The sequence below is a fragment of the Oncorhynchus clarkii genome, chromosome 25, assembly GCF_045791955.1.
Source record: "Oncorhynchus clarkii lewisi isolate Uvic-CL-2024 chromosome 25, UVic_Ocla_1.0, whole genome shotgun sequence".
In the NCBI taxonomy this organism is placed as follows: Eukaryota; Metazoa; Chordata; class Actinopteri; order Salmoniformes; family Salmonidae; genus Oncorhynchus; species Oncorhynchus clarkii.
Window position 1 is genome coordinate 10,598,520 of NC_092171.1, and position 14,966 is coordinate 10,613,485.

General features: G+C 50.6%; 1 protein-coding gene across 1 annotated transcript in view; it reads left to right on the forward strand.

Annotated features, from left to right (window-relative positions):
* LOC139384025 (kinesin-like protein KIF26B) overlaps positions 1-14,966 on the forward strand; it is a 172,533-nt gene that overhangs the window by 136,988 nt on the left and 20,579 nt on the right. Inside the window, exons 8-16 of the mRNA XM_071128655.1 lie at positions 27-172; positions 525-641; positions 2,238-2,421; positions 4,098-4,275; positions 9,218-9,389; positions 9,689-10,557; positions 11,267-11,399; positions 11,588-11,849; positions 11,996-14,629. Of these exons, the coding sequence (XP_070984756.1) occupies positions 27-172; positions 525-641; positions 2,238-2,421; positions 4,098-4,275; positions 9,218-9,389; positions 9,689-10,557; positions 11,267-11,399; positions 11,588-11,849; positions 11,996-14,629 (4,695 nt within the window). The remainder of the gene's footprint in view (positions 1-26; positions 173-524; positions 642-2,237; positions 2,422-4,097; positions 4,276-9,217; positions 9,390-9,688; positions 10,558-11,266; positions 11,400-11,587; positions 11,850-11,995; positions 14,630-14,966) is intronic.

Consider the following 14,966-nt stretch of genomic DNA (forward strand, 5'->3'; position numbering starts at 1 on the left):
TCTGTGTGTGTGTGTGTGTCCTCCAGGTAAATCCTACACCATGATAGGTGGTGACGAGTCCATGCAGACCCTGGGGATCATCCCCTGTGCCATCTCCTGGCTCTTCAAGCTCATCAACGAGAGGAAGGAGAAGACGGGAGCACGCTTCTCTGTCCGAGTCTCAGCCGTAGAGGTCTGTCACTCCCTCACTCTAAGGCTGCATTAACAAAGGCAGCCCAATTCTGATCTTTTGCCCAATTATCGTCAAAAGAGCTGATCTGATTGGAAAACATCAGAATCGGGCTGCCTGTGTAAATGAAGCGTAAGAGCCGGTTTCCTAGACGCAGATTAAAGGAGATTCTCCATGAGTATGCATTTTAGTCCAGGAGGAGCCTTAATCAGGGTCTGGGAAACCAACTCTAATTCTGTTGTTTACAGAATTACGGGATCCTATAATATGTATCAAATATGTTCTAGGTGTGAGGGAAAGATTGGGTTCTAGATGTGGGGTTCTGATGGTAAGTGTACTATGCTCTATGTTCTAGGTTTGGGGTAAAGATGAGAACCTGAAGGACTTGCTGTCTGAAGTGGCGACAGGCAGTTTGCAGGACAGCCAGTCCCCTGGAGTTTACCTCTGCGAGGACCCCATCTGTGGCATGCAGGTAAAATGCCGCTCGTCAGAACGTCAACTAATCATCAGAAGATTGATAACAAAGCCCTACACACTCTGTGGCCGTCCACTTAACTTGTCTAATTATTCTGATCCCCATTAGCATTAGCTTTCACTTTAGCAACAACTAGTCTTCCTGGGGTCCATGCAAAACACCAGACCCAAGGCCTCTCGAATGGCGCAGCATCACTACAGCCTTGGGTTCGATCCCCAGGTTGTAGTGACGGGGAATCCTGTAGCGTGGCGCACAATTGGCCCAGCGTCGTCTGGGTTAGTGGAGGGTTTGGCCGGGGGGGGGGGCTTTACTTGGCTCATCGTGCTCTAGTGACTCCTTGTGGCGACCCGGGCGCCTGCAGGCTGACTTTGGTCGTCAAGTTGAACGGTGTTTCCTCTGACACATTGGTGCGGCTGGCTTCCGGGTTAAGTGAGTGGGTGTTAAGAAGCGTGGTTTGGCGGGTCATGTTTCGGAGGACGCATGGCTTGACCTTCGACTCTCCCGAGCCCGTTGGGGACTTGCAGCGATAAGACGAGATCATTATAACCAAATTTGGGAGAAAAAGGGGGTAAAATTACATCTAAAAAAAACGGTCCCAGAGGCAGAAACATCAGTGTTTCTTAATCCTGGTCCTGGGGACCCAAAGTGGAGCACATTATACGTTTTGCCCTATCACTTCACACCTGATTCAACTAATCAATCCCGTGTGTAGTGCTCGGACAAAAAAAATGTCATGTTTACCCTTTTGGGTCCCCAGGACCAGGATTGAGAAACACTAACAGAGTAGCTCACGAACCCACAAGACAACAAGGAGGGTAACAGAGGAAGGCCCCTGCCTTCCATCCCAGACACTGAGTGCTCTGTTTCCTCCAGTGTTTTCCTCTACAGTCTGTCTCACTGTGGTGTCTCATAGGAAACCCACAGGATTACGGCTAAGGCCGTGAATGATGATGGCAATATCAGACTTAGATCACTGTAGTAATATATCATTATATATATATATATATATATCTCTGTATGTCTACCCTCAGGCACTAGGATCTGTTATCTTAGCTGGCTGTTTTTAACCTAACACTCTCTAAGGTTACACACACGCGCGCAGATACAGAGACACTCACACACACACACACATACTGTACACACACACACACACACACACACACACACACACACACACATACTATACACACACACAGAGTGTACATCTATAGAGTCTACACACAGAGTCTACATCTATAGAGAACACAAAAACCGCAAACCTCTAAGAATCATTTAGTTATTTTCTCTTCTGGGGTCATTTAGTTTGACATCTTAGTGTATGTGCGTGTATGTGTGTGTGTGTGTGTTGATAGGATTAGTGTGTGAGACAAGGGTATCAGTGTAATCCCTAGCTAATCTCATGTTTTAATGATACCCCACAGCATTTGAGTTATAATGCTACTCTGCCTGTCTTCACAGACACCATACACTGCATGACACACACACACACAAGGAAGCATACACACAAACACACAGAAAGACAAATGACTGTCCTGTGGTTTGTAGAATTAGTCTATTTTTTTCTATCTCACCTACTCTGTAATCTCCCCCCAGCTCCAGAACCAGAGTGAGCTGCGAGCCCCCACGCCAGAGAAAGCAGCCTTCTTCCTGGATGCAGCCATAGCAGCTCGGTACAGCAGCAGAGATGACGCCGACCCGGAGGAGCATCTCAACTCACACATGCTGTTCACACTGCACATCTACCAGTACCGCATGGAGAAGACTGGCAAGGGAGGGAGTGAGTACTACCTACACACACACACACACACACACACACACACACACACACACACACACACACACACACACACACACACACACACACACACACACACACACACACACACACACACACACACACACACACACACACACACACACACACACACACACACACACACACACAGTATCTGTCGTGTCCCAGGTTGTCAGTCAGACTGTCTCCACGCTACTTCTACAGGGTGATGTCATGTGTGCGTATTAATAGTGTGTGTGTGTGATAACGTAGTCAGATATGTGATAACAAGGCTAGGAGAAGGTGTTGTTCCCTATGTGTGATGGAGACGTATAATCTTACCTGCTTTTAAGGAAAGACAGCTTCACACACACACACGCGCACACACACACAATCTGCATCCGCTCATTTCTCCTTATCATACAACACCTCAGTCTGATTCAGTCATGGCTGTGGCAGTGGCTGTAGCAGAATAGGTGGAATGGTATCAAAACCATCAAACACATGGTTTCTGTTCCAGCCATTATTATGAGCTGTCCTCCCCTCGGCAGCTTCCACTGACATACACACACACACTTAGACTGATCCACAAAGACCTATATAGCTATGCATACAGGGACATACACTCTAATCCCAGATTTCCCAAACTCGGTCCTGCATGTTTTGGTTTTTGCTCCAGCACTACACAGTTGATTCAAATAACCAACTCCTCATCAAGCTTTGATGATTTGAATCAGCTGTGTAGCGCTAGGGCAAAAACCAAAACGTGCACCCGGGGCGGGACCCAGGACCGAGTTTGGGGAACCCTGCTCTAATCCCCAGATGGAAAGACATGCGCACACACACACAAACACACACTAATACACTGCTCAGAGAAGGTAAATGGGAACCAGATGTGCTGAACGGACCTACAGAGGTATTCGTAATGACTAACTTCCAGAGCATACACAAGGAAGGCAGTGTATACACGCACACACGCTTCCGACAGGTGATGTGTTGACAAGGAAGGACACGTAGCTGAACACACAGCTGAGCTGGTCCAGGTGGCAGGCTGTTATATTTGTCCTATTTCACACTAATGTGTGAATGGTAATGTTTTTTTTATTTTTTACATATCCCAACTCCCCCCGAGACGCCCTCAGAGAGTAGGGTCACGGCCAGGGTCTGCCATGAATAACAGCGACCCTGGAGCAATTAGGGTTAAGTGCCTTGCTCAAGGGCACATTGACGGGTTTTTCACACCGTCGGCTCGGGGATTCAAACTAGCGACCATCCGCCTACTCTCTAACCGCTAGGATACCTGCTGCCCAATGTAGCCGTGTGTGTGCACGCGTCCATGCGTGTGCATGTGTGCGTGTGCGGGCATGCCCGCGTGTGTGTGTGCTGAGGCTGACATGCATGACCTCCTCTGAGATGAGCAGATCAAAAATGCTGGGGGATGAAGTGTTGGATAGTGTGTTCTGGATCTATCACCCTGTGAAATACTGCTACTGAGTTTTGTAACACACTGTAAAAAAAAAAATTAAAATGTTTTGCGCAATGATTAATGTATCCTTCTGTCTCCCCAATTTTTCTCTGTCCTCTCTTTTTCCTTCCTCTCTCTCTCTTTCTGTCCCTTTCTCTCGGTCCCTCCTTTCCCTCCTGTCCCTCTCTCTCCCTGCCTCTCTCCCTCTCTCCAGTGTCGGGAGGTCGCAGTAGACTCCACCTGATAGACCTGGGCAGCTGTGTGAAGGTGCTGGGAGGAGAGAAGGGCAGGGAGAGCAGTGGTAGTACAGCAGCAGGGCTGTGTCTGTCTCTGTCTGCCCTGGGGAACGTTATCCTGGCTCTGGTCAATGGCAGCAAACATATCCCCTACAAGTACGTGTGCACTGTGTGTGTGTCTGTGTGAGGACCTCTTGGAGGTTGGATTCAATTGCTCTGCAGTATTACTCAGATACAACAAAAAATGACATAATTCTATCTATTTCTTACTCTTGCCCTTCCCTAATCAAATCAAAGTCAAGTGCGCCAAATACAACAGTGTGTGTGTGTGTGTGTGTGTGTGTGTGTGTGTGTGTAGGTAAGTAAGGAAATAAAACAACAGTAAAAAGACATTTGAAAAAAAGAGGCTATATACAGACACCTGTTAGTCAGGCTTATTGCAGTAGTATGTACATGTAGGTATGGTTAAAGTGACTGTGCATATATGATAAACAGAGAGTAGCAGAAGCATAAAAAGAGGGGTTGGCGGGTGGCGGGACACAATGCAGATAGCCCGGTTAGCCAATGTGTGGGAGCACTGGTTGGTCGGGCCAATTTAGGTAGTATGTACATGAATGTATAGTTAAAGTGACTATGCACATAAGATAAACAGAGAGTAGCAGCAGCGTAAAAGAGGGGTTGGGGGGGCCACACAATACAAATGGTCCGGGTAAGCATTTGGTTACCTGTGCAGGAGTCTTATGGCTTGGGGGTAAAAACTGTTGAGAAGCCTTTTTGTCCTAGACTTGGCACCGCTTGCCATACGGTAGTAGAGAGAACAGTCTATGGCTCAGGTCTTTGACAATTTTCAGGGCCTTCCTCTGACACCGCCTGGTGTAAAGGTCCTGGATGGCAGGCAGCTTTGCCCCAGTGATGTACTGGGCCGTACGCACTACCCTCTGAAGTGCCTTGCGGTCGGAGGCCGAGCAATTGCCGTACCAGGCAGTGATGCAACCAATGTCTCGATGTTGCAGCTGTAGAACCTTTTGAGGATCTCAGGACCCATGCCAAATCTTTTTAGTTTCCTGAGGGGGAATAGGCTTTGTTGTGCCCTCTTCACGACTGTCTTGGTGTGTTTGGACCATTCTAGTTTGTTGTTGATGTGGACACCGAGGAATTTGAAGCTCTCAACCTGCTCCACTACAGCCCCGTCGACGAGAATGGGGACGTGCTCGGTGCTCCTTTTCCTGTAGTCCACAATCATCTCCTTGGTCTTGGTTACGTTGAGGGATAGGTTGTTATTCTGGCACCACCCGGCCAGGTCTCTGACCTCCTCCCTATAGGCGGTCTCGTCGTTGTCGGTGATCAGGCCTACCACTGTTGTGTCGTCAGCAAACTTAATGATGGTTTTGGAGTCGTGCCTGGCCATGCAGTCGTGGGTGACTAGGGAGTACAGGAGGGGACTGAGCACGCACCCCTGGGGAGCTCCAATTTTGAGGATCAGCGTGGCAGATGTGTTGCTACCTACCCTCACAACCTGGGGGCGGCCCGTCAGGAAGCCCAGGATCCAGTTGCAGAGGGAGGTGTTTAGAACTAAGGGTCCTTAGCTTAGTGATGAGCTTTGAGGGTACTATGGTGTTGAATGCTGAGCTGTAGTCAATGAATAGCATTCTCTCATAGGTGTTCCTTTTGTCCAGGTGGGAAAGGGCAGTGTGGAGTGCAATAGAGATAGCATCATCTGTGGATCTGTTTGGGCGGTATGCAAATTGGAGTGGGTCTAGGCATTCTGGGATAATGGTGTTGATGTGAGACATTACCAGCCTTTCAAAGCACTTCATGGCTACGGACGTGAGTGCCACGGGTCTGTAGTCATTTAGGCAGGTTGCCTTTGTGTTCTTGGGCACAGGGACCATGGTGGTCTGCACATGCCCGGAGCACACATCCTGGTAATCCAACTGGCCCCGCAGCCTTGTGAATGTTGACCTGTTTAAAGGTCTTACTCACGTCGGCTACGGACAGTGTGATCACACAGTCGTCCGGAACAGCTGATGCTCTCATGCATGCCTCAGTGTTGCTTGCCTCGAAGCAAGCATAGAAGTGATTTAGCTTGTTTGGTAGGCTCGTGTCACTGGTCAGCTCACGGCTGTGCTTCCCTTTGTAGTCTGTAATAGTTTGCAAGCCCTGCCACATCCGACGAGCGTCTGAGCCGGTGTAGTATGATTCAATCTTAGCCCTGTATTGATGCTTTGCCTGTTTGATGGTTCGTCACAGGGCATAGCAGGATTTCTTGTAAGCTTCCGGGTTAGAGTCCCACACCTTGAAAGCGGCAGCTCTACCCTTTAGCTCAGTGCGAATGTTATCTGTAATCCATGGCTTCTGGTTGGGGAATGTACGTACAGTCACTGTGGGGACGACGTCCTCAATGCACTTATTGATAAAGCCAGTGACTGATGTGGTGTCATCGGGAGAATCCCGGGACATGTTCTAGTCTGTGATAGCAAAACAGTCCTGTAGTTTAGCATCTGCTTCATCTGACCATTTTTTTATAGACCGAGTCACTGGTGATTCCTCCTTCAATTTTTGCTTGTAAGCAGGAATCACGAGGATAGCGTTGTGGTTGGATGGAGGGCGAGGGAGAGATTTGTATGCGTCTCTGTGTGTGGAGTACAGGTGATCTAGAATTTTTTTCCCCTCTGGTTGCACATTTAACATGTTGATAGAGATTTGGTAGAACTGATTTAAGTTTCCCTGCATTAAAGTATCCGTCCACTAGGAGCGCCACCTCTGGGTGAGTGGTTTCCTGTTTGCTTATTTCCTTATACAGCTGACTGAGTGCGGTCTTAGTGCCGGCATCAGTCTGTGGTGGTAAATTAACAGCCACGTAAAATATAGCTGAGAACTCTCTAGGCAAGTAGTGTGGCCTGCAATTTATCAAAAGATACTCTGCTTCAGGCGAGCAAAATCTAGAGACTTCCTTAGATTTCGTGCACCAGCTGTTGTTTACAAATATGCACAGACCGCCCCCCTTCTCGTCTTACGTGCTGTTCTATCCTGCCGGTGCAGCGTGTATCCCGCTAGCTGAAAATCCATGTCGTCATTCAGCCACGATTCCGTGAAACATAGGATACTACAGTTTTTGATGTCCCGTTGGTTGGATACCCTAAATGACCCTCCCTAAGTGTGTGTGACTAACTGGGACTGGGGGAGATGGGGCCTGGGTCAGCTTCCACTGGTGACTGGCTCAATATCTATCTCTACATATCCAACTCAATATATCACACCCATGTCATGTTAATAGTAGACTTTAAACCTATGAATAAACCTGCTAATTATTGTAGATATATTAATGAGATAGTACACTTTAATATGCAGATCATTGGACACACAATGATTCATGTAGGCCCGGCCCGGACTTAATTCTGCATAACTACCATGTGTAATAATAATGTATAGAATGACATTTGCTGCCCTTGGTCAGAGTGACTAAATGCCTGCTGAAGCTTTGGAGAGGGTGAAATGGGGAGAGAGAGAGAGACAGGCACGGAGAGAGAGAAAGAGAGAGGGGAGAGAGGAAGAGAAGGCGTGGCAGAGAGGGAGAGAGAAAGGTGCTGTGGGGGGTTGATTTAAAGCCCAATAACAAATGTTGCTTCATTATTATTACCTGAGACCGCTAGGAATAGTTTTTTTTTGGTTTGTTTTCTTCCTGAAGAGAATGAGTGGGACTGTGAGAGAGGGAATAAGAGAGAGGGGAGAGGAGAGAGAGTTTGAAGGAACGAGAGGCAGAGAAAAGAACAAGGAGGAAAGGAGTGAAACGAAAGCAAGGGGACAGAGGCTTTGAAACAGTCGTGTGCATATTTACATTTTTCCCAAGAACATGCAGGCTCTTCTCCCTCCATCCCTCCTCTCTCTCCCTCTCTGCCTCCCTCCTTCAGTGCAGATAGCTCAGCTCCTGCACTCTCTAATTTAATCACGAGCTCGGCATTTACATTGCAAAGCACCCCACCACTTTATGCCAGAACTGTAAACATTACACACACACACCGAGGCGTACAAACACAAATACACACACACACATGCATGCGTATAAAATTATAGGTTGGGGCCATTTTCAAGGTGTGGAACATTAGTTTAAATAACTGGATCTCACCGTGCAAGAATATAAAATCCCTTCTGAACAAATCACTGATCCTTCTGCTTAATTTAATTAGACCTAAACACTCGCAGCTCCAACCTTTTTTCCCCCCTTTCTTCTCCATTTTCAGCCGTTTCTCCCATTTCTACCCTGCTTAATGAGATTAATTAAGAGACTTGATAGAGATGTCAGGCGAGGGAGATGCAATTACTAACGTTGATGTGACGAAGACACTGGTAACTACTACTAATGACATGACTCAGAGACAGAGAGCGAGAGAGAGGGAGGAATGGAGGGAGGAAAGAGAAGAGGATAACATTGAGGACAGTTGAGGCAAAGTAAAGCGATAGAAGGATGGGGTAGCGTGTGTGTGTGTGTGTGTGTGTGTGTGTGTGTGTGTGTGTGTGTGTGTGGGTGGGTGGGCTGGCCAGAGGCTGTGTTTTTATAAAAGGAGGACAGCAGCATGAGGTATTGAGCCACAGAGGAGCCTGCACTCCATTCTGCCCTGAGGGTCCCAAACAGCTCACAGGAGTTACCTACCACACACACATGCCCATGCACACACACCACATGCGCACACACACACACAGAAACACAGGCAGACAGTCAATTAACCCTATAACAAACACAGGAGAGGGAGAGCATTAAATAAACACACAATCCTACAGCTACTGTCCCACATGTTCCAGCCATAGAGAGATTAACCATCGACGTAGCTAATGCTCATGTCTGGAGATCGTTGCTGATTGGTAGGGAGGTGAACAGTGATTTTAAGGGTTTGATAGATATTATCCTTCAGATTAATGTGTGTTTCTGTGTGCACATAAAGTATGTGTTTGTATATGTGTGTGTGTGCATGCATGAGTCTGTGTGTGCGTGCGCGATGTAATGTGTGTGTGTGTGCACGGTTTAACACGTGTGTGTGTGTGTGCTTATGCCTGTGTTAGTGTATGTGCGTGATGTAATGTGTGTATGTATGTGTTCCAGGGACAGTAAGCTGACCATGCTACTGAGAGAGTCACTGGGCAACATGAACTGTCGGACCACCATGATCGCCCACATCTCCTCGTCGCCTAGCAACTTCTCTGACACGCTCTCCACCCTCCAGATCGCCTCGCGCCTCCTCCGTATGAAGAAGAAGAAGACCAAAGTCAGTATGGTAGGCATGATCAATTTAGACACATTCAGTCATTCAATCATTCATTCAATCAATATAATCGGTCCATGACATAGAGGAATTCTCCTTCTCATGCATTTCACAGTTCTTTCTTCTGGGGCTCAACTTCTAAATGTTCAGATTGATATTTCAGTTTTAAAAAAACAACACTTTCAGTATTGCTGGAACTTGATGACACAGCATTACAATAGCAGGCCAGTAAATGAAACCGAGATTCTAATTGGTTTGTTTCAAAATGTGTTGTTTCTGTCATCCATTTTCACATTCCCTCTCTTCTTCAGCAATACACGTCCAGTTCGTCAGGGGGTGAGAGTTCGTGTGAGGAGGGTCGTATGCGTCGCCCCACCCACCTGAGACCATTCCACTCCCGTAGCTCTGCCGACTCCAACCTTCCCCTGCTGCACCTCTCCAGCGACCCAGATGACTACTCCAGTAGCGAGCAGTCCTGCGACACCGTCATCTACGTGGGCCCCAATGGGGGTGCTATCTCGGACCGTGAGCTGACCGACAACGAGGGTCCGCCAGAGGTTGTCCCCATCATTCCTGCTCTGCTGAAGAGCAAAGCAGAGTCTGGCGTCCTGCCGACTACACCAACTCTACAACAACAACAGCAACAGACAGTACTCTCCCAGCCCCAGCCACAGCTTGCCCCTACACAGACACACACCCAGCCCTCTGCCCTGCCTACACAGTCCCTCATCTCCCTAACCCAGCCCCCACTCCCTCTCCTCCAACCCTTGGGCCAACCCCTGCCCCCTGTGCCAGAGGAAGGGGCGGAGTGTCTCAAGTGCAACACCTTCGCCGAGCTGCAGGAGCGGCTGGAGTGTATCGACGGGAGCGAAGAGGTGGCCAAGTTCCCCTTTGAGGAGGTGCCGGTTAGTAGGGGGGCCAAGTCTGACACCCTGGTCCCCCCTGGGTCTGAGACGGAGCCTACGGGAGGGGTGGGAGTGGAGGTAGAGACCTCCAGGAGGATGTCCAATGACGAGCAGCTGCAGGAGATCAGGGAGGTGGTGGAAGAGGCAGAACTGGCCCAGACCATGATAGAGAGTCTGAGCCTGACCGGCAGCTGCAGTGTGATGGGAAGCAGTGGAGCTGGACACACCAACACTAACCCTCTACAGAGGGCCAAGAGCGCCAGCCTCCATGACAGGTCAGATCTGTTTGTTTGTTAAGGTCCCCATTAGCGGTTACAAAGCAACAGCTACTCTGCCTAGGGTCCACATGAAAAATAACACAAAACATAACTTATTAGGGCCTCCCGGGTGGCGCAGTGGTCTAAGGCACCCCATCGCAGTGCTAGCTGTGCCACCAGAGATTCTGGGTTCGAGCCACCGGGAGGCTCATGGGGCGACGCACAATTGGCCCAGCTTCGTCCGGGTTGGGGTGGGCTTGGCCGGCAGGGATATCCTTGTCTCATCACGCACTAGCGACTCCTGTGTCGGGCCGGGCACAGTGCACGCTAACCAGGTCGCCAGGTGCACGGTGTTTCCTCCGACACATTGGTGCTGCTGGCTTCCGGGTTGGATGTGCGCTGTGTCAAGAAGCAGTGCGGCTTGGTTGGGTTGTGTTTCGAAGGAAGCATGGTTCTCAACCTTCGCCTCTCCCGAGTCCGTACGGGAGTTGCAGCGATGAGACAAGACAGTAACTACCACTTGGATACCACGAAATTGGGGAGGAAAAAGGGGTAAAAAAGTGTATATATATATATATTTATTTACAAAAAAACTCAACTTATTGTTCCTTTAGCTTGTATAGTTTTATCGACTGCCTTATAATTTGAATGTCTCTCTTGAAGGTATTTTTGTTTTCAATATCTTCTATTTCTTTTTTATTTCTCTTCCTTTCTATTTGATTGACAGTCGTGAGTCTCTGAGCGCAGGCAGTAGCAGTGATGGTAAGCCCCGCCCCCTGGGTTCTCCTCGGCTGGGCATCGCCTCTCTTACCAAGACCTCTGACTACAGACCTCCTTCCTCACCCTCACAGCGCTGCAAGGTACAGTATCTGTCTCTCACACCTCTACGGTCTTTGCTTGTGCTATTTTACAGTTATTGGGTTGACTTTTACCTCATAAAATGCATTTCCATGAAAATGTACAAAAAACAAGAAAATTGTTGTGAAGCATCTGTGGGTCCTTGAAAAGAACTATAAAAATTCAATATATGATTATGATTATAATCAAGGTCTACACCCAGAAGGGTGTGATTCCGGGAACGCCCCCTCTGTCCTGCCAGAGTCTGTCTACTGCAGACAGCCTGGCTGCAGATAGTGGGAGGTCCTCTACAGATTCCCTGCTGCAGCTGGAGTCCCTGTCCAGGACCTCCCCCATGAGAATGAGTCCCCAGGTGCTAAAGCGCACCAACTCCTTGTCTGCCAGCCTGGGGTCGGCTGAGACCCTGTGTGACGATAATGTTCCTCAGATACCTCTGGATGTACGCAGGGACAGTAAGTCTTGCTCTTTATTATTTTTCTGTGACAAGTGTTTTTCATGTATGATACTGGTTTCGTACAGCGAATTCATTTCACGTTCCTTACACATTTTCCTTTCATTGTCTATCCTCTCCTTCCCATCTTTCTCTGCCTCCCCCCAGCCCCAGTTCCTGCTCTAGCCCCCAGCCCGTCCTCTACCCCAGCCCCAGCAGACCCTCGCTCTCTGGGGGAAGATGAGCTGGTATTCACCCTGGGGTGTGAGGAGGGGCTGGATGTCCGGGGCCTGCTGGAGAGTGGCGGTCGTCCCACTAGCATTATTAGCTTCACCAGCGACTGTTCCGTCACCGCCCTGGCCTCGGGATCCCGCCCTGTCTCCATCATCAGCAGCATCAGCGATGACCTGGAGTGCTACGGAAACAACACTACTGTCATTGCTACGACCACCGGAATGGTCACAATGACAAGCGCCTCAGTTGCCGGGGTGATCGCCATGGCGGAAGTCAGCATGGCGAAGCTTCGCATGGAAGGAGAGGCGATGGCGGCGCTGCCTAGCTGCCGGTCGTCCATCTCATCATGGCTGAGTGAGCTGAGTGCTGGGAGTGACGGGGATCAGTCCCTGCACAGTTTCGGCCAGTCCTATGGACATGGGGAGGCTCTGGCCGAGCTAGACCCCCCACAGGTGCCTCTCTCTGGGGCAGAGGAGCAAGATGAGGTGTCCCTGGGTTCTAGAGGAAGGAAGACTCCTGACAGCGACGTAGTGTTGTGTGGAGATGAGAAAGGAACGGAGAAGGAGAAGAGCACCCTGACTAAAGAGAGGCTGAAGAGACTGTCTCCCTCCATGGGTAAGACCAACATCACCGTCTCCAACATCCAGACCCTGGGGGCCTCCAGCAACTTCATCCCCTTCAAGACCAACATCACAGTCCACCCCTGTGTGGCCGTCAAACCCATGGTTATACAGGAGCCCACTATACTGTCCTCCCCTACCAAGACTCACCTGTTGTCCAAGGACCCAGCCAAGCTTGCCCCAGCCCAAGCCCTTGTCCTGGCCTCCATGTCCAGCGATCTCAGCTTCGACGACCCCTGGATGAAGAGAGATGGAGGCGATGTGAGGCCTAAGGAGCTGGTGTGTGAGGTGAAGCCGGAGAAGAGGGTGGTGGAGCCACCAGTCAAGACAGACCCAGCTAAGACCCAGGCCTGGCCCCAGGGTGACAGGGCCAGCAGGGTGGACAGTGGCTACGGAGGGGACCGTTGCAGCTCCAGCAGCGGTGAGACCGTCTCCTCTCCAGACTCCTGTAAGAGGGTGGTGGACGGCTGTGAGATGGTGCTGGTCAGCTCTGGGGAGTGTCTGATGACTCCCGTCTACTCTGCCGACATCCTGCGCACCGCCAGTCTGCCCCGCGGCTGGCACCGGATCAACCGCCACGACGGCCTGGATGAGGACTCACTCCGCTACGGCGCTAATGGAGGAGGGGCAGGGGGGGAGTCTCGGGGCCTAGGGATCACCACCTCCACCCCCTGTAGTCCGAGGGCAACACTGGACCGACGGGGGTCGTCCGGGAGACAAGGCCTGTTCTCCCGCCAGAAAGGGATCCCACCGCTGCCACCAGTACGCAAGTCCAGTCTGGACCAGAAGAACCGGGCAGGAGGCCCCCTCAGCCCCCTGTACGCACCCATCCATGGCCTCTCCTTCCTGGGGAGCACCCAGGAGGACCTAGATGGACTTGGAGGAGGGAAACAGAAGGGGTCTAATGTGGAGAGCAGTAGGTTGTTCAGTGCTAAACTAGAGCAACTGGCTAACAGAACCAACTCTCTGGGGCGGTCCCATGGAGGTCACAGCTCTCTTGGCCCCCACTATGACTGCCTCTCCCTGGAGAGGGGGGAGAGCCTCAGTTCTCTGGGCTGGAAGGGGGCAGCCGGAGGGGGGAGGGGGGACTGCAATATGCCCCATCCCGGACGTAGCATCCGCTGTGGCTCAGTGTCATCCTCCTCCCCTAATGGAAACGGTTCCGGTAACAGCCCCGGCAGTGCTCCCAAGTCGCCCAAGTCGAGCCAGTCGAAGATCTCAGCTGTCAGCAAGCTGCTGATGGCCAGCCCTAAGACCCGCAGCCTTTCGGCCTCCAGCACCAAGACACTCAGCTTCTCCACCAAGTCTCTTCCCCAGTCTGTCAACCGCAGCTCCAGCTTGCCTCCCAACGGCAAGACCCAGCCCCAGGGTCAGACCTCCAGCCAGGCCCTGGGACAAAACAAGGAACCCAGCTCTGGCTCCTGGGCCACCCAGTCTCTGAGTCGCAGCCGAGGGGGAGGCCTGGCCGCCAAGCTGCCTCTGAGAGCCGCCAACGGACGCATCTCCGAGCTGCTTCAGGGCAACGGAGGCTCTCGATCCACCAGTCACAACCGAGGAGGAGGCTCCGAAGCTGGGGAGGAGAGGGGTGCCGGAGGAAGTGGAGGTGGAGCAGGTGGTGGAGGGGCACAGGGAGAGGAGAGACCAGTGATGGTCCACACTCTGCCGTCTCCATACAGTAAGATCACAGCCCCCAAGCGGCCCCAGCGCTGCAGCAGCGGCCATGCCAGTGACAACAGTAGTGTTCTGAGTGGGGAGCTGCCCCCGGCCATGGGGAAGACAGCCCTGTTCTACCACAGCGGGGCCAGCAGTGGCTACGAGAGCATGCTGAGGGACAGCGAGGCCACAGGAAGCACCTCCTCTGCCCAGGACTCTCTGAGCGAACATAGCTCAGCCACCAGCAGCAGCCGCCGTAGCCTCAAGAACAACAAGAAGAGGAACAACAACACAGGTCTGCCCCTTATGCTGCATCCCAGTGAGCACAATACATTTTTTCAACATTTTTTCAACCCAAAATACATACTTTCAACGTTATTTTAACGTCTTTTGCTCACAGGGTTTCCCTTCCTTTGTGCTTAGTTTTCCTGGTCCATTTATACACTACACAAAACAGTACAGAAATGCATTTAAAGGGTAGCACTATAGATGTTCAATTACCTTTGTTCAACTAACTATAACCGTAGTCACGTAGCTTACATCCCTCATACTCAACCTCCAGTTCATGCTCTGTCCTGAGTAGAATAAAACCTTTGAATATGAAACAAGCCGTCAGGTAAGTAAGGTGACCA